Source organism: Cyprinodon variegatus, unplaced genomic scaffold, assembly GCF_000732505.1.
Source record: "Cyprinodon variegatus isolate N-32 unplaced genomic scaffold, C_variegatus-1.0 Scaffold117, whole genome shotgun sequence".
NCBI lineage: Eukaryota > Metazoa > Chordata > Actinopteri > Cyprinodontiformes > Cyprinodontidae > Cyprinodon > Cyprinodon variegatus.
The window spans coordinates 287,794-307,647 of record NW_015150570.1 but is presented as its reverse complement, the minus strand read 5'-3'; the positions used below and the strand labels follow the sequence as shown (position 1 = coordinate 307,647).

At 38.2% G+C, this 19,854-nt stretch overlaps 2 protein-coding genes across 11 annotated transcripts in view; both read left to right on the top strand.

Annotated features, from left to right (window-relative positions):
• The window catches only part of ece1 (endothelin converting enzyme 1), a 30,752-nt gene extending 19,848 nt beyond the window's left edge, over positions 1 to 10,904 (top strand). For all 3 annotated transcript variants that reach the window (XM_015375358.1, XM_015375357.1, XM_015375359.1), the window contains 9 exons: positions 4,378 to 4,488; positions 4,581 to 4,679; positions 5,006 to 5,083; positions 5,207 to 5,310; positions 5,611 to 5,721; positions 6,485 to 6,552; positions 6,642 to 6,832; positions 7,290 to 7,385; positions 10,491 to 10,904. In XM_015375358.1, coding sequence (XP_015230844.1) covers positions 4,378 to 4,488; positions 4,581 to 4,679; positions 5,006 to 5,083; positions 5,207 to 5,310; positions 5,611 to 5,721; positions 6,485 to 6,552; positions 6,642 to 6,832; positions 7,290 to 7,385; positions 10,491 to 10,667 — 1,035 coding nt within the window. In that variant the 3' untranslated portion in view covers positions 10,668 to 10,904. The remainder of the gene's footprint in view (positions 1 to 4,377; positions 4,489 to 4,580; positions 4,680 to 5,005; positions 5,084 to 5,206; positions 5,311 to 5,610; positions 5,722 to 6,484; positions 6,553 to 6,641; positions 6,833 to 7,289; positions 7,386 to 10,490) is intronic.
• Positions 10,905 to 12,096: 1,192 nt separating this feature from the next.
• Positions 12,097 to 19,854, top strand: part of eif4g3 (eukaryotic translation initiation factor 4 gamma, 3) — a 59,095-nt gene continuing 51,337 nt past the window's right edge. For all 8 annotated transcript variants that reach the window (XM_015375344.1, XM_015375342.1, XM_015375341.1 and 5 more), the window contains exon 1: positions 12,097 to 12,695. In XM_015375344.1, the coding sequence (XP_015230830.1) occupies positions 12,516 to 12,695 (180 nt within the window). In that variant the 5' untranslated portion in view covers positions 12,097 to 12,515. The remainder of the gene's footprint in view (positions 12,696 to 19,854) is intronic.

Sequence of the window (19,854 nt, the reverse complement as noted above, 5' to 3'; positions counted from 1 at the left end):
ATCTATCTATCTATCTATCTATCTATCTATCTATCTATCTATCTATCTATCTATCTATCTATCTATTGAAGTAATTTGAATCAGGAAAGCATCATAAAACTAAACAGTGACCTTTGGCGTCTCACAACACTGACTCTACTTTAAGAAACTTCTATTTATTCACTGTCTCTTAAAATCCCCCATTTTTTAAAAACAGTTGAGAAATTTCCCCGACCTTCAATATTTCTTAGTAGCTTGATATGTTAATGTCACTGGATACCTAGATGTCTAACAAAACTGCTTTACAAATACAAAATATGCACTGGGTACTTACACCTGTGACATAATTAAAAAGATTATACATAAAACAGTTAAAGACTGTGAAAATAAGAGGCTGAGAAATTCTTAGTTTTTATATTTGGTCACAGCAATTAATATGTTTTTTTCTTTTTTTTTCAAATGTCCTTACAATTCAACCTTATTGCTACAATGTTTACTACAACACAACCATTTTTAAACATGTGCAATTACAGCTAAAGGTATCTGAGGGTATTGTTCTCTACCCGATCTACACATGGCTCCTCAATAGTTCAGTCACATTAGCGGGAGAGTATCTGTAAATCACAATATTTGGGTCTGGATTTTAACTGGACCATTCTAACACAACGTTTCATTGTAGCTCTTGCTGGATGTTTAGGGTCGTTGACCAGCTGAAAAGGGGACATCTGTCCTCCAATCTCAAGTCTTTTGCACTCTTATCTAATTTTCTTCAATGATTTAATTGCATTTTGCTCCATCTATCATCTCAACTACTGTGCTTAACTTACTCTAATATTGAAATGTTTTTAAGGGTAAACAAACTATTAACCAACAACTAACAATGAAGCTCATGCTATAACCTGCATTTTTGCTTTGAGGCAAAGAGACCAGGCAAAAAAGGGCCATTTATCAGGTCAGGAATATTATTTTAAGAAAACTATGGACAAATCCACTTTAGAGCCCGTCTTCTGCATGCAAAGGAAGAATGTTGAAAGACATAAAGTCACTTTGGCTGACTGAAACTGTGGCAGACGTATTGTGTTACACACCCTAAAAACCACAATGTGCAAAATCAGTTAAGAATTAACTCATTATAGCAAACAAAGCCAAAACCTATCCAACCAGAAGTTGCAACATAAATCTTCATACAAAACAAAGTACATCTACCTTTTGTCACTACCCTGTACTTTAACTATTATGCCTACAATGTAATTATGACAAAACATGCATGACTTTCCATCAGCTACCTTTATGCAGATGGACACAGGTTCCCTTTGATAACCATTCTATTTAACTACTCATTAGACCTTTAAAACCACTTCTTTAGAAAAAAAGACTTCTTTAGGTTTTGGGAATGGAGTTTACAAGAATAATTGTGTTGTGTGTCCTCATTGTTTTCAAACATTCAGAGTAGAACTTAACTGGACTGTATGTTCCTCACTGACAACTTTTAACAAGTTTTTTTTTATGTTTTTATTAAATACATATGACTGCAATGTGTTTGTAATTCAGTGTCTCAAAGATAGGGTTCAAGGAAAAATGAGGGTTTCTGCAGGTGAGGGGCGTTTTACTTTGGGACAACTTATCATTGCTGGTTGGTCTGTTGGTGACAAGCTAGGTTTAAAAACAAGTTTTATCAGATCAAGTGTTTTAACACTGGAAACTTTGTTTTTATCGGTGCAAAATATCCTATTTCACATTTGCTTTATCCCCATATGGCTTGTAGGAACCTGCAAACATTAATTCTTATCTTTCTCTTACACAACTAATGCTTAAAGTGCAGTTTTTCTGTGAAGTTTTATTTTCATACATAAAAAAAAAATGTATGAAATAAAGGTGGATTCTGCTTGTTAATCTGGTGATGCCTGAAGGCAGGTGATTGGAATGGATGTTATTCTAAGGTATTATTGCAATTATTAGTTATTAGGAACCGTGGGTTTAGTATTCGTGGGTTTAGTAACTGTGGGTTTAGTAAACGTGGGCTTAGTAACCGTGGGTTTAGTGAACGTGGGTTTAGTAAACGTGGGTGTAGTAAACGTGGGTTTAGTATTTGTGGGTATAGTAATCTTGGGTTTAGCCACCATGGGTTTAGGATCCCTGGGTTTACTAACTCTAACTGTTGAGTAACTGTAGGTTTAGTAAACGTGGGTTTAGTAACCATTGGTTTAGTCTTTGTGAGTGTAGTAACCGTGGGTTTAGTATCTATAGGTTTAGTAACCATGGGTTTAGTAAGCGTAGGTTTAGTCTTTGTGGGTGTAGTAACCGTGGGTTTAGTAACCATGGGTTTAGTAAGCGTGGGTTTAGTCTTTGTGGGTGTAGTAACCGTGGGTTTAGTATCTATGAGTTTAGTAACCATGGGTTTAGTAACCGTGGGTTTAGTAAGCGTGGGTTTAGTAAGTCTGTTATGTGTTCTGCCAGATCTGGTGCGTAATTGTTGGACTGCTGAAGTTCCAGTGACCCCAGCTCTTATCTTAGTCAGATCCTTTTCCTTCTGCTGTGTTTCTTGGAGGGGTCAAGCTCTAAAAACAAACCAAGCCTATCTCTCTTTGTGTTTTTGTTTTGCGTAATAGGGCAGCTCTGTCTCTTTTTCCATATCCTCAAGTAGGATTTCACTGCTTTGCTTGCTCAGACTGCTCCGTGTTTCCTGCAGTATCCTTGTCCTTCCTTTGACGCAATGATATCTTCATCAAACAGGGACTTTTTTATCACCTGTTTTCAGGAAATAAATCCTGTTTTACAACTGGAAGAAATATTTTCTCAAATTCTTAATTTAGACGTGTTTGCAGGTTTTAATTTAGTTAGCACAGTATGAATTGTTTTATTTATTGCTTCTGTTTGGATTATGTTATCTTAAGATACTTGAAGGGTTTAGATCATTATTTGAAGTTTTTCATTTGAGTTCATTTTCCTTTTTGGTTTGAGCTTCTTTTTTATTTTGTAAATTTTGAATATACCTTATTTTGTAGTTCAGAAATACTTTTTTAAAGCATTCCTGAAAACTTTTCTCTGCTTGTGATCTACAGACAGTGTATAGACCAGTTTAGAGGGTTTAGGGGAACAGATTACTAGACTTTGTTTCCGAATAGTTTTTGTGAGAACTGCTTAAGCTTCTGCAGAACAGGTTCAGATATGATCACTGGGATAACCTTGAAGTTTCAGCCTCTAATGTCTCTTTTCTCTATGAGAAAAGGAAGTATTCTTTTTTACAGTAATAACCTGTCTTGTTCCATGCTTAGTTTACATTTAACCAAGAAACTGTTTTGTGACGCACCAAACTCCATTTCCAGAGTAAATAATTTCTCATCTTTGTAGAAATGACTTTTCGATGCAAAAACCCCCCCCAAAAGTTTACTAGTTTCACATGTTGACAGATGTTTTTTTTTCTCGTTTTTTTTATCAAGATAGAATCCTCTTTAGATTTGGCTTTATCAGAGCTGGTCAAATGGCAACATACTGTATCTAGGATTATATAAACAAATAGCACTATGAAAGTTAGCTTCTTCTGGTAATATATTGAATGCCCATAAAATTTAAATAACAGGAAAAAAAAGTCGTAACTATCCCTTTAAGTGGTAAACCTTAATTTTCAGTTTCTACCTCTCAGAATTAAGATACAAAATAGAAATTATAGGGAATAACAAAAAAGTTTTGCAGGAAAAAAACAAAGCTTTACAAACCAGGATACAATTTTTTTCCTATTTATTATTCGTTTTCTTCTAGTAATTATTTTCAAAAATTAACTATACTCAGAAGGTTCTGTGAAAATCTCCAAATCCTTAGTTATTAGTGCAGTTTATATTATTAAAGGTCGGATCCTACATGAAACATCCCCTTTGGACTCCATGTGGATGTAGCCTTAGCTTCACCTCAGCAACGGTTTCACCAGTATTTCACCAGCATTCTAGACAATGTAGGAATGTATCATCTACAATTTCACAAGAAATGTTGCTCATTGTGCATAAAGTAACATTTGCTGATGAAGATTCTCAGTCATCCAGGTCATAGTCATTCCGTAAAAGTAAAAAAAAACAATCCACTGGACTTGGTTTCCAAGATTTGAAGACGTTTCGCTACCTCTCCAGGAAGCTTTCTCAATTCAAATGTCTGGATCGGCAGTAAGTTTGAGTCTTTATAGAGACAAGGCCTTGTATTGCTTGGAAACATGCAATTGGAAACCGATTACTGGGTGGTTTGGTTCCATTGTTAGCCTGTAATATCTGAAACCTGTCTGAAATGTCTTTAAATCTTGGAAACCAAGTCTAGTGGATTTGTTTTTATAAACTTTTACAGAATAAAGTAACATTGAAAATGCTAATTTTGCATGATGACATGGAAAAAAAACATGTCCTGTTTTTGTAGAGCTGCATTCCACGTTGGAAAGTGTGTGTCAGCGACACAGACAGTGCCTTAGGCTTTGCCCTCGGTGCCCTTTTTGTCAAGGAAACCTTCACAGAGGACAGCAAAGCCACTGTAAGTACCTCATCCTAAAACCTCCCACTGCTCTGTGACATTGTGAGCATCTATTTTTATTGTACACATCTTGATCCCTTCTGTTGCTTTAGGCTGAAGAAATGGTTGCAGAAATTAAATGGGCGTTTGAGGATAGCTTGAAGGATGTGAGCTGGATGGATTCAGACACAAAAAAAGCAGCAAAAGAAAAGGTAGGAACAGATACTGATCTGCCTTTTTCCTCCCACACTCTAAAGAAGAATATAGATCCAGCTTAAAAGAGTTGCTTCCATTGATGACAAGTAATTAAATTCAGTTTGCCCAACATAATTTATTTAGGATGGTTTAACTTGACAACTTATTAACTGAATAAATGAAATTGGATCTGCTTGATTCAGTTCAGTTAACTATTGAAATTTAAGTTGAAGCTGCTTTCTCTTTTTTAGAGGGAACTGCTAATGCAGAACAACAGTGAAACAGCACCGCCATCTGCTGTAAATATGTGCCTTTTATGTTTTTTGTCTCTCGTTTTTTACAGGCAGATGCTATATACAACATGATTGGATACCCGGAGTTTATTATGAACGCCACAAAGCTGGACAAAGTGTTCAATGATGTAGGTAAAAGTAGGGGCTGCACGCTGAAAGAGTACCTGCTGATTCTATCTATCACCTGTTCCTGTTTTAAGCCGTTAAACTGTACATTTTATTTGACTTTTCTTGTCATTCCTCTCTTTTAGTTTATGGTGGTGTCAGATCTGTACTTCCAGAATGTCATGCAGTACTACAACTTCTCAGCCAGAGTGACTGCAGACCAGCTGAGGAAAACTCCCAACAGAAATCAGTGAGTAGCTCTTCCCAGCTGCCTGTCTTCACAAAGTGAAGGAAGTATTTTTTAATGGGAACACATTGGCATTGTACCGACTCAGCAGAATACTGCTGCCATCAGCAACCAGCTTCTCTCCACTGAACCGATTCCTTGTCTTTAATTGACTGTTTGGAGAGGGGATGGTTTGCTCTTCCAATGCCCTCTAAACTGATCTGTAGCCCATCTGGCGTGAAGAATGAGAAACTTCATTATGTTTTTTAGGCCATGACCTTGAAGTGAGCAAATCCTTTTATCTTTGTGGTTCTTGTTTTGCAGGTGGAGCATGACACCTCCAACTGTAAATGCATATTATAACCCAACAAAGAATGAGATGGTTCTACCAGCAGGGATCCTTCAGGCTCCGTTCTACAGCCGATCATGGCCAAAGTATGTCCTTCCTTATGGATTTCAGACATGCAAATCACTTTGTACATACTTTAATTTGCAATAGGGCTGCATCTAACGATCATTTAAATCATCCATCAATCTGTTGATTATTTTTTCGATTGACAACCAGATAGTAAAAAGTTCCTTAAAGAACATTTTTACAGAATTCAAACCAGCTGAAGCTAAAACTTTCTTCACTTCAGGAGTTCTGGATAGAGCAGATTGGCAGATTATATATATATATATTTTTATCTTAAATGTAAAAGTTTACATATTTTTTTAAGATTTTGGCATAATTACTGCTCTAATTCGTTGCTCTGTCAGATAAAGGCGTCTTTTAGAGTCTCTATACTCCAGTAGATTAAAGGATTACTTGACGAGTATTTCAATAATTGATTAATCACAATTAATCTGATTAATTTGTTCAGCCCTAATGTGCAGATATTATAAACTTAAAAGGGAGTGGTAGTCCTATGGTTATGGAACCCCTGCTTTTACGAAAGGGGTTTTATTTTTACACTAACAAAATTGCATTTTAATTGCATCACTGCATTAAAAAAATACAACTTAATGAAATAATTATTTTAACCCAAAAAGATACTGAAGAATAGTTTCTTCCTATTTTCTGAGAGAAATTTCTTTCCCAAAAGTTCTTCCCACTCAAACATTTATAACATATTTCAGCTGTATAATAAACCGCTTTAATAGTCATAATAGATATGCTTTTTTAACTTTAATTATATTTTTGTCTTTTCTTTTTCAGAGCTCTTAACTTTGGTGGAATTGGAGTTGTCATGGGACACGAACTGACTCATGCGTTTGATGACCAAGGTTTGTTAATGAAAGGGACACAACCATAAAGATTCATTTTTTCTTGAATAAATCAGTAAATGGGGCAAACTTTATGATTTAATTTCAAGGAAGGGAATATGACAAGGATGGAAATCTGCGGCCATGGTGGAAGAATTCATCCGTGGAGGCCTTCAAGAGGCAGACGCAGTGTATGGTGGAGCAATACGGCAATTATAGCATCAACAAAGAGCCTCTGAATGGAAGACACACACTGGGGGAGAACATTGCTGACAACGGGGGATTAAAAGCTGCTTACAAGGTCGGGGTGAATTTCCCACATGTTTGGTGATATTTTTTAAAGAGAATAAGTCAAAATGCGACTATGTGTGCTGATAAAACCTTGATAAGATTTGACCATTTATAAGGTCAGACATCCATCATCCCAGCTGTGGAAGTTTTCATTGGTCATCCTGAATTTTCTGTATTGGAAAAACTATGTCGTTGGGTTTCCAGTGAGGCCTGGCAGGGCAACAGGTGGCTATGAGTGGCCTTGTCAGCTTCTGGTTACTTCCTCACATGAACACATTCTTTCCATGTAATCAAAGGTCAAACGCTATGAAGAGGATGAGTAGGTAACTGGGAACTAAAGCAATGACTGAGCAGGAAGCAGAAACTTTCCCACAGCAGGATAATTCAAAGTTTAATCCTATGTGTACTTTCCTAAGTGGAGAGAAAACTGATTCCATACGTGTAACATGATTATTTGTTGCTTTAAGGCCTATGTGAACTGGATCAGAAAGAATGGTGAAGAAGCAACGCTGCCGGCGCTGGGAATGACGAACCATCAGCTGTTTTTTGTGGGATTTGCACAGGTTTGTGTTGATCGTATTGGCATTAGAAAGCCATTTCCTCTTTAATGAACAAAATTAATTAGCATGAAGTTATAATCTGTATCTCCATTTGTAGTTTTCTACAATATAAAAAAAACAGCAGTTTTTTGTTTGTTTCTTTTTTTAGAGAGAAATAAAGTAATTGCTTTGTTGTTAATGAGTATTTAGATATATATCAGAAATAATTGACCAGACTAAACATGACTTGCAGTTTTTAAATACAGATCTATTTATTAAAAAGAAAAAAGCCTTTTGTTTCTTAAATCTGAACTTAACTGAGTGTAATCACATATATTTTGTTTAAGTTCAGTTTCTATAGGCATACCTCAGTTTTTATAAAATATAATATAAAATAAACTGACTGAAAGCATAAAGTAATTAAATACCAGATTTAAAACACAGTCATTGACATCTCTCAGTCAGGAAAGTTTGGGACTCCAGTTAACCACAGTAGAGAAAACATAAAGGCAAACCTTCCCTGGAGTGACTGCTTTATTAAAGATAAACATCAACAAGTTATTCAGAAGGTCACAAAAGAACACAGAACAACATTTAAAGATGTATTTCTGTAAATTACCTCAGTTAATACCATTGTTAATGATTCAACAATAAAAAGAGATGTTAAAATGGCAGCATCTGAAAGTTCCAGAGTGAAAGACCCTGCTGATTAAAGAGAGCATTAAGGCCTATAAACAAATTTGCTTAAAATATTCTATGGACTGATATGACTTGCCTGATAGGTTGTTGGAAGGGGTGCACTCTGATACTGAAAACCAACACAGCATTGTTACAAATACACCAACAAACGCAGTGGGGGCCATGCTGTTTCAGGACCCGAACAACCTGCTGCAATTAAACTAATCATGAATCATAATCTACTGAAAAACACAAAACAATCTTAAGAGCAAAAGCAATTCATCTCTAGATGACTAAAAAAGAAATAAATCAAAGGTTTTGGAATGGCCAGATGAAATTCTGGTCTTTAATTTAAAGGTGTGACCCAAAACAAGAGAATTTAACCTTGAAGACCCTCCATTTCGTCTTTATTGAAGCAATTCAGCTGCCAAGAGTGGCCCAGAATGCTTCCTTAGTGACGCAGGGATGATAAATACAATTAAAGGAGAATTCCGGTTTTTAACACTTTTAGCCCATTTTCTGTAGTGTCCAGGATGAAATCGAATGATCGACACCAAAATTTTGACAATTGGTCCTGTCTCTGCTTTTTGGCTCATGCAGAATCCCCCCCTGGCTGCTTCAGAATGGCTTTCATAGTGCATGTCCGATAATGTCCTTAAAACAACCTTAAACGTTCTTTTTTTAAAATATGCTACTCACCGGGTCGTCAGCGCTGTTCAATGACGTTCCAAAAAAAGTTTCGTAAAGAAAAAACGTTCCTGTAGTGTTTTATTTAGCATTTTGTAAATCCCATTGAGTTCTGTAGGAATAGTCAATATTCCCCTGCCACCGGAAACGGGAATGGGGCCTGTTTACACAGTTGTAGTCTTTTCGCTTCACTCTGTGTACTCCGACGTCAAGGTGCTAACGTCTCTGTTAAACACTTTAAAAAACTCTGAAAATGGAATACGAAAGGTGGATTCTTGATTCTCGACGTCGGAGTACACAGAGTGAAGCGAAAAGACTACAACTGTGTAAACAGGCCCCATTTCCGTTTCCGGTGGCAGGGGAATATTGACTATTCCTACAGAACTCAATGGGATTTACAAAATGCTAAATAAAACACTACAGGAACGTTTTTTCTTTACGAAACTTTTTTTGGAACGTCATTGAACAGCGCTGACGACCCGGTGAGTAGCATATTTTAAAAAAAAGAACGTTTAAGGTTGTTTTAAGGACATTATCGGACATGCACTATGAAAGCCATTCTGAAGCAGCCAGGGGTGGATTAGCCTGGGTGCCAGTCCGAACTTAGTCCCGCCCACAAGGTTTGAGTTCGGGGAAGTTCGGTCTGGCTCTGCTCCATAGTAGCGCGAGTATTATCGCCCACTGTCAGGCGATCCAATCAAATTGTCAGGGCGGGCTTTATACGATGATGGACAGATGATCAAGAGTAACGTTATCAACCACGTGACCAATGCGCGCTTGGGTGACAACAATAATGGCTGCCGCTGGAGAGTTTGGGTGAGTAGATTCTGCTATTAGGTCTGTTCTAGAAGATATCGACAGCAAATTAATTTTAAAAGAGGAACAGAGAAACGCGATCAAGTCTCATCTTCTTATTCTAGGCGTGAAACTGCACGCTTTGATTTTTGTGGACAACAACTATGCCTCGCTTAACATACGTCACGCACTCCGTTGCTCTTATTGGTTGTAGGTCTATCCAATTGAGTGCAGAGGCATTTTTTTTTCCTGGTTCGTTCAAAACACGCCCCATAATCACAGCTCTATGGAGCAGTATCAGACTCATATTCTGACTAGAATTGAGTCGGACTACGTCAGGCTAGGGGTGGATTCTAAATGAGCCAAAAAGCAGAGACAGGACCAATTGTCAAAATTTTGGTGTCGATCATTCGATTTCATCCTGGACACTACAGAAAATGGGCTAAAAGTGTTAAAAACCGGAATTCTCCTTTAAGGCACATAAGAACTGACATATAGGGAAATACATTTTTTATAAAGGACAGGTGGGCTATAACAGTCAAATACTTTTTAACTCCACTGTATGCTATTATTACTTTGATCACAATCCTAATTTAAGGATGTAACAGCTAAGTCTCATCAGAGATCTTCATTGGCTCGTTTTTCAGATGTGATGCCAGCAAATAATGTTTTCTTAGCTCACCAGTGTATAAAGACACCCATACATTAACATTCTTATGTGTCGAAGCTTGTATTGCTGTCAAACGACTAGAGGAAAACCTGGAAAAGATTTCCAGTTAGGTCAGTCCAAAAAAAAACATAAATCCATCTTTGCAACAACATTCAAATCACTTACCTCAAAAATGTATTTTGTTTATTCAAAAATAAGAAAAAAATGTGAAAGCACTAAAGTGATAGTAAACAGCTGTGATCTTTGAGGCTGGATATAAATTGGTGAAATAAAAAGATGTTTTATTTTTTTATTTGTAGGTATGGTGTGCGGTCAGGACACCCGAGAGCTCGCATGAGGGGGTGATCACTGATCCTCACAGCCCGTCAAGATTCAGAGTCATCGGCACCATCTCCAACTCACGGGAATTCTCAAAGCACTTTGGCTGCAAAGCAGATGCTCCAATGAACCCCAAAAATAAGTGTGAGCTCTGGTGACCTTGCCGCCTTGCACTGTCTTTCAACAAACAGTGAAAAGGACACAGAGAAACTTCCACCACACTGACGAAGTCTCTTCGGACGGAAATACAAGAACCACTGAATCCCTTAACGCCGTCCCACTCCACGCTTGTCAGGTTCTTTGTCTTGTCAACCTGTGCCTGCTTCAGGTGGCAGACAGCAGCCTTTTCCACTTCGTCACAAGGACTGTTAATTTAAAACATAGTTTGCCTCACCTTAAACGTAGCTACAAATGTGTTTTCTACACTGGAAACCAAATACGTAGTTGCATAACGGCAGGAGAAAAAAAATTACACAAACTGCCTGTTCATTAAGCAAGGGAGAAGCAAAAAATATTTGTTCTTTCTTTTTTGAATGTATGTCATCTTTCACTGTGCTTTGATCTGCTTTGGTTTATTTATAGGTATTTTTTTAAAAAGCTACCTACAAGATTTATATAAAAAAAATGTTTTTTTTTAAAGTGTTGTGTTTTTATTCTACAGCTGTTTTTTTGATTAAGCCTTTGCAATATTTTAAAATGATTGTTATAAAAAATGTGTCATTAGCAATTTCTAAGCCATGATGTAACATAATTTGTTTTATTTGTAAGTTTGTCACAAATTATTTTGTATAGTAAAATCGATCTTAAAAGTTATTTGTGCCATTTTCACAGATTGTTTTTGTGTTATTTACCTTTAAAATAACCTGGGAAAGTAAGAATATCATGAAAACATTCAAGTTATTCAGTAAAACAAATTTTAAACACTCATTTATTACATAGATTTATGCACAGAATGATAGATTTCAAATGTTTGTTCAATGCAGTGGTTACAGCGCACAAAATTGGCTGTTCACAGGTTAATTTGCAGAAAAAACTAATCAATATACAGAGGCAATAACAAATATTTCTAAGTGTTATGGTCAAAATTTACGTTTAGATTGCGTTTTTTATTTATTTAGATGACTTTTTAAAAGTAAAATACGAGTAATGTCTGCATTTAAACGGTAGATGGCGCTGTTATCACGTTTGTTTTAAATTCCGACTCAACAGTGGCATTTAACTGCACTGTCAGTGGTCTGTGGTTATTTAATAGGTATTCCTTTATCTGTCTAATTATTAATTACTGACATTAAAATGACTATTTATTTTATGAACCCCTAAATTACAATCATTTAGAGTATAAAAAAATATATTGCAATGCATGTAAGTTTTTGACATTTCATTTTTTAATTGCAGCTTTAGTCCCGTTTTTAAGTTTTTAATTAAAATTATTTTATAGAAGTTGATATGTTAATTAAAAAAATGGGAAAATGGCGTTAATCTAAGTTTTGAGGCGCGTTGCGTGTGTTTTGATTGAAGGTTAGTTGATTAACCGAGCGACTCCGTAACTGGCCGAGGATTGCCGAATCATCTGTCCTGCCCGGACTGCTGAAAGCGGCCGCAACGCCATGTTGGCGAAGTCTCCCATCTCTGTGAGAAAAAAAATGATAGAAAACATAATTGCCGAGAAGAAAAGGTAAAACGCCGAGGGAGCAAGAAGAGCGCGGCCACTTGTTTGGTTTGGAAGAAAACGAACCGAGCCGGATCCGCAGAGGTTCCCGGACGGACGAGGGAGGCTAAACCTCCCAACCGTCCCCATGAACAGCACCGCTGATCCGAACAGCGACTTTCCATGAAAAAAAAGACGTTTTTGTGTTTTGCTATTTGAGCTTCGTTCTCCCGGCTCGTTAAAGGGATTTGGGGCCTGCTTCAGGATCAGCTACGCTTACTATATGAATGCAAGCTAAGCTTTGCTTGCATCAGTATTTATTAGTGTTTTATTTTTGATTTTTTTTTCTTTTTCTGCGATGAGTTTGCCACCGAAAGTGGTCGCTAAGCCCACCGCTGTCGCAGTTAGCGGACCTGGAAGTGGCCCCTCTCAGTCGAACCAACTGCGGGCTACCCTGACCTCCGTGTCTCTACCGCCGGGAGCCCCAACTGCTCCCCAGCCTGGCGCCGTACCACCACCTCCGTATCCTTTCACATGGGTAACGCACCAATTTGATCATATATATTCTACTTTTTCCTCTGTCAACATCTGGCCCAGGGTTTGAATTATCGGAAGGTAGCCATGGTTGGATGTAGGGATGATGGTTTCGGTTGGAGGCAGCTGGGAGGGGAGGGTACAATTAGCCTGCTAAGTGTGCTAGTGCTAGCTAATCAAGCCGGTTGTGCTAGCTAATAGCTGTCAGGTTGATTTTAAGGACTTTATGGTGTTTTGGTGTATTTTATTTCATCTGTATTTACATAAGCTAGTATCCGGGCTCTAATTTCGATGTATGAATGTATTTTATAATGTGATGCAGCGGAGCTCCATCACTGAGCTATGTCGGGTCGCTCGCGCCGGTTACCGGCTTTGTTCGTTGTTGCTCGTGATATCACCTAGCAAGAGGTTTTAGCCGCGTGAAAGCGCCAACGCTGCCAAAGCTAAAGCATGGGCAGACCCTGTGTTTGGCAAAGTGTTCAGGTCAGACGATGCTACGGCGTAGAGCTGATGGGCGTCATCTCTTTCAGCGCGCTGACCTGTGGCTTTATGGGGGGATTTGGCTAAAAGGCTAGTTACAGGCCTGTGCTCCAGGAATTGTTTCGATATTGCATAAACAAAACAAAAAACAAAGTAGTTCATGATTGAAGGGGTCAGGGAGTGCCTCTTGACTGAGTTCATGTGGTTTGTTTGAGTGTCATCAGAGGCTTGGATAAACACAGCTTTTCTTTTTCTCATGCTATTGCCATAAATTGGTTTTATTACTCTAGTCCTATGCTCCTTACTTTACCTTAGCCTACTTTTAAAGGTGCAAAGTCACCACGGTTGGGTCATCTCCTGTTTTATTTACAGCATGGTATCAGTAGTGTGTGTGAGTAAAGGGAGGATTAGGTTGTGTGTGAATGTGTGATGTGACAGCCTGGGATGCATCAGCCTAGTCCCCCATCACTCCATGTTTCTGATATCTCAGTGAGGACCAGCTTACAGCAGGTATCATTGCAGACCCCTCTGCAGCTGATCATGTTTTACACAGTTATGTGATGTTTTGAAGCGGCCTAAAGGTTAGATGAGTAAGAAAACCTGTCGATTTGCTGAAATTTGGCTTTTGTTTTGACTCAAGGGGAAATTATTGTTCAGTTTTCCTGACCTACTTTCACATTTATTTAGGGGGTATCAAAGCAGAGGTAATGAAAATGCTCGGAAATCATGTTTACCTTGCTGAGATGGAAAAGTTTTTCTTTTCTCTTTTTCCTATCTTAAAACATTTAATCCGTCAGCTTTCTCTGTGTGTACATTTTGGTGGAATCTGCACTTGGTTATCATTTTATGAACCAGTTAAAATGGTTTGATCTCCTTTAACTGGGATAATGGTTACTTAAATATGATAGAGCTCTAGTTATTTTAATGGGTTTGTGGTGATGCTTTGGTCAGTCCATAAGAGATTGGAATCTATCATTATTATTCTTTTTTGGTTTCTGTGGTCTGTCAAATCCTGAAAAACATTGACATTTTTCTCATTAAATAAATACATTGAACTTTAATATATGTTAATGGACTTGCTTAGTTTAAAAGGACATTTGTGCAGTTGTTAATCATATTTTAATTCTAATAGACATTTAAAATAACTTAAATGTGTCATAGTTCCTTGAAAAAAAATTATGAAATCATCAGACAAGACCAACAAACAGTTTTACATGAAATAGATTTAGGTGTGATACAACTTTTTCATTTCCGATACCGATATTGCAGCTTTGAGAATCGCAGATACCGTTATTGAGGCGATACGACAACAATAAGCAAAAATTGTACCAGCTTTTACTACTTATTTTATACTGTAGGGCGGTAGAAAAGGCTTGATCAATATTAGTAAATCAGGGAACAAAGGTCAACAACTGAAGGTATAAAACAACTGATTCATGTATCCATTGAGTTACAGAATCTTTTAACACAACCAGAGTTTCTCTATTGGCATGAAATTATCTGAGATTTTAGATGCCAGTCTAAATTATTATTATTATTTAAGTGGAGAGTGTGGGTCTTTTCAAAAATTCGTGAAAATTCTCCACTATACCGTTAAGTCGGGACAAATCTGATTGGCGCTCCTCTGGTTTTTGGGAGATAAGGATTTTACTGTGTCCAACCTAGAGGAGGAGACATGAGATTTATAGTTTTAGAACTTTAACAAACGTCTCTTTAAGAATTTTATATCCCCTCTTTCTGATTTCATTACCGGATTATTCTAAATTACGTAAAATAAATGACGGGCTATAGTTGGGTTAAGTTACTGCACTGTATCTGGCTTCTTACAGCCAATCTGAAACCCTAACATTAAATGCTATATTTTAGGGCTGAAACGGATTGATCATGATTTATTGATTTTTGTAATAATTAGCAACCAATTTATTAATTGATTAATCGTTTACTTCAGTCTACAGACTAAAACGTGCCTTAAGCTGAAAGAGCAGCCCACTCAAATCAGTTATGGGACTTTTTCTTGTCCTTTTAATATGCTCTATCCATAAATCCTCAAAGGGCTTAGTTTTAGTTTCAGTTGGTTTAAATTCTTCGTAAAAATTTACTTGAAACGTTTGCCATCCGAATATTAAATGGAAAATGTAATCGAAAAATGAATCGATTAGCTAAATAGTCCTTAGTTGCAGGCCTAATGTATTTGGTTAAATAGTATAACACTGCCAATGATGTAAATTGAGAAATTGATTTGTGGGGGGTGTAGCTTTAGCACACACTTTAAGTGCTAATTTTCTGTATTTAGATTGGTAAGATATGAGATACTAGATTACAGTAATTCTGAATCCTGACACGGGACACAATTCGAAGCAAATTAATCTAACTGCTATAAAAATAAACTTCTTTAATTTGTCCTGGGACACTTAAGCATGCGGTCCAATTCTTTAGGGCTCTGGCGTTATTAACCACAGCCCGGTATTGCATCAATGGAAAACCATTTTTATGTGGAGGAAAGTGTCCCTTTGGGTGTTGCTACTCATCTGACCTCTTACTCTGCTTTGGCCTCTGAGGTCAGGAGTGTGGGAGCTACTCTGCGTCTGCTCCGGCCTCCTGGCATATGGGAATTCCTGCTTGGAGTATGTTAGTGGAGTCCTGAGATGCATGGAGGTTTACAGAGGGATGCCGTTGCTGCGTGGCATGTGTGTGTGTCGACACAGATTGTGTATTTTCCTGGTTGTCCGAGAAACGCCCAGCGCATGCGTCTGCTGCGGCGCTTGCCAGACAAAAGCTCTGCTGCTTAGCATTCAAAGTGAGAGGCCAAGGTGGTGCTTCCCACCATTTGCCAACAAAGGCCCAGGTCACCCAGCTTGCCTCGGCTCTCACTCGTTTCCTTCCATCCCCCCACAGTTTACCTCACCCCTCTGCTGTCCCAGCTGAGAAAACTGCAGGCTTTTCCCCCCTAATCGCCTCGGGTCTTTTCCTCTAGCTGCCTCTTAGCTTTCACGCTCCAGTGGGTTCATCGGTCAGCTAAAGGACTTCCATCTTTTTTTTTTATTTTTTGCAGCTTTTTACCTTTCAAGTTAGCAGAGTCCTCCATGTTGATGTTTTGAGCCTATGCCAGGTGTTTGTACAAAATGATGATTCCCAGTAAATATCAGTGACCTGTATCCCTGGCATTTAGGCAGACATGGAGTTCTGCAGGTGAGCCAGCTGGTAGGTCGTACAACAGTGTAGTCCTGTGTTTCAGAACAGGTGGATGCAGTCTGCACAACCAAATATTCTCAGGAGCATGGGGCTGTTATAAATAAACTGCTGAGTTGAGATGAGCCAGCATGCAGGGTTGTTCTTTCCAGGGAGGGAGTGGGCTGATGAAGACGACCTGCGCGCTGTCAGGTCTTTAGTTTGCATATTTAGAATAAAGAGCACATTGTTTGTTGTTGTTGCAGATGATGTTGACAGTATGGGTCTTGAAATGGATCTCATACACACAGTGATGCTCATATAATTGAGTTTTTTTTGTCTGTATTAACTTTGATTTCTGTCATTTGTACCTTTAAAAAAAAAAACAAAAGTAAGATTTGTTTCTTCTGCTGTAAATATTGTGGTCAATTTTATTTAGAAATCCATTTTTCTCAGTTAGAGCAGCATCTCGCTAATGCTTCTGCAAAATCTCTTTCCATATCCTCCAAACGCTGCAAGGGAGCTTCAGTCGCTGTTGATTTTGCCTCTTTTTATCAACCCGTTTTCCTCCTGCAGTAGAAAGATATACAACTTCAGTAAATCAGGGATTGTGAATGCGAAATCCCATACTTTATCATCTCAGTATAACTCTGACGTTTTCATGCTGAACCTTTCCTTCCAAAAAACATTGTAAACAAGATGCCCACCACCTTGCAAATGTATCAAACCCTATGAATTGTGAAGGTATTTCTGTTTTCTTGTCATGCACCGCAGTCTTCAGTGTTTTTTTATTGAAATGCGTTTAATATTGAAATAGGAGGGTAATGATTCTGAGATGCAGAGATCCACAACTCATTTTAAGGAATCTGTCAACAGGACGACTATTAATCATTTACTCCACAGATCTTAACTGAATTAAAGGATGGCAAAAAGAAAACCGTAAGCTTTCCAAGACCTGTAAGAGCCATGGCACATGTGGAAGGAGAATCTCTGCAATGGTTTTTGAGCCGTACTGTAACTTCTGGCCGTGTTAGTATCTTTCACTGCACTGTGGTGGACGCACACACAGCTCCACTTGGCGGCTGGAGCTCCATTCCACTTGCACCGTTGTTGCCTGGATGCGATCCAGTTGAACGGATTTCATAGCACAGTGGAGCTTGTGGGGGTCGTATGAAAGCCCATCAGTTCAGCGCATCACTGAAAAGACGGTTTTCGTAGAATCAGCATCGTTCTGTGGGCACGCTTCCTTTCAGCGGGGTCAGTGAAGGAGCTCAGAGGGAAGATGGATGGATGGAGCTAAACACAGCGAAAATATCAGAAGGAACTTGCTGGAGGCTGCAGAAGATTTGTGACTGAAGTGCATTTTTTACATTTAGTAGGAGAATGATGAACTCAGGCTGAGTTACCTTGGAGAGAGGGTGATTAATACAGATTCATGTTGGAATGACTCGGTCAAAGGTTGGGTATAAATCTACATTCATCTTTTAGATGGATATCTATGCTCAGATGCTCTCCTTCCATTCTGAATGAGCTTGAGCGGCTGAGCAAGGACGCTAGAAACAGACTCCATCCATGCAGACTTAAAGCTGTAATTGCAGAGAAAAGCAGTTCTAGAAAGCATAGACTCCGAGCTAAACCCTGTTATTTTCTCATACTTATCACACAATTATGTAGTAGTTTGTACTGGTTGGCTAATGAAATCCTACTATAATTGATAAAATTCCCGAAAGTTGTTGATTTTTGTCAGGATAAGGTGGAAGTTTTGGGGGTTTTCTTTAATTTTGCCCTATTGGTGGATTTAGATGGAACAAAGTCATACAGTCTGTGACTATGGAATCTATTTTAGAACTTGAAAGGAGAACTTTCTTAGCTCCTGTAGAACTGAGGCAGAATAATCCTTTATTTTCTGGCCTTGTTTGTCTCTTAGATGTTGAGAGGATGTTGCTATCCACAGAGAAGGAGAATCCAGCCTCATTAAGCTGCTGTCACTTTATCAGTAGAGGGAAGTCCTACCTTGTTCTCTTGCGTTTTTCACGCTTGTCTCATCAGCAGCAGTGTGGTTCACTTTCCTCAGAAAGCAATGAGCTGATAATGTTTCACCACATCTTTAACAGTTTTATTCTCTCTTAGAGAAATCACACTTAGGAGTTATTTGCTTATTTTATTTTCCAAGTAAAAGTAGGAATTAATTTCATTCCTATGGTGCTAAGTGAAGTTTCCTTCGCCAAAATGATTATTTATCTATTTATTAAATTGATAAAGTGTGGTTTTATTCTCCAGGGTTGTGATTCTCTTGGGGCTTTCCATGAAGCCGTGCTTCAGAATCCCGGAGCCGGTAGTTTTCTTTGCATTGCACCGATTCTCTGACCCTATAACTGACAAGATCCCTTAAAGTTTGTGTTGCAGCCACCCAGAACCATCAATATATGGTTTGCAAGTGTTGAGCCACCATTTAGCCATCTATTGTTCGTACTGTAGAGAAGGAGCAGTCTCAGCAACAGCAGACAGGCGGTGAGAGCCTGCAGGGAGAAGAAACGTTTGTATCTGCACCATCTGGCCCGTCTCCACTCACTTCCTGTACCTCCACTTTAAGCTCTGTGCAGCAGAGACGATTCCTGGTACTTCTGCTCCTCCTGACATGATTCTGTATTCCTCTTGAATGCGTGTATAATACTTAGAGGAAAGTTATATGGTGTAACTCTTCGTCAAACAAAAAAATCAAAAAATAAATCTTTAAGTTTGATATTGTTATCAGTACCATTTGATTTTTGTGATAACTATGCATGAATAAGAGAAGTCCACAGAAATATGGCTCACCTCTTTCCCAGGCCCTTTTTGCCTCATTTTCCCATTCCTTCCTTATGATTTATTTAGTTACTAGGCTGTTAACTTTACACTCCTTAATTATTTATTTATTCAGCAACTGGCCAATTACAGTTTATCATGCAATACCATCCTCATGGTCACACCCCTGCTGTCTGTCAGGCCATATTTCCTCATGTCTTTGCCTTTCTCCCTCTCCCACATACTCAGCACTTAAGTGGCTTTACAGTAAGCTAATGATGAAGCAGGAGCTACAGCAGCTTTATTCTCTTAACCGAGGCTTACGTTTCTCTGTGGGGACAGAGAGGAGGGAAAGGATCTATTTTATGATGTCCTCAAAGAAATGAAAAGAGTAAAAAAATATTTTGAGAGCCCTCAAATTTAGTATGTTAACGATGTAAGCAATTTCCTCTGGCTGTTAGTGAGCGTGATAATGGGATATCTGGGGTCATTGTTGCTAAAATGATTTTCAATGTTTGTCACCGGAAACCCATGGCTACTGAATATTTTATATCCTCATTACAATATTTCATATTTGTTCTTTGTTTTATTGGTGTAAAAAGACGCAAGGAATTCCAGTAATGAATTATTACCGGTACGCATTTGGCATAATTTGATCACAAGGCAGCTTGCAAGTGTCACAGTTCCCACACACTGTATGCATCAAATATAACAGCGATGCTACAACATTC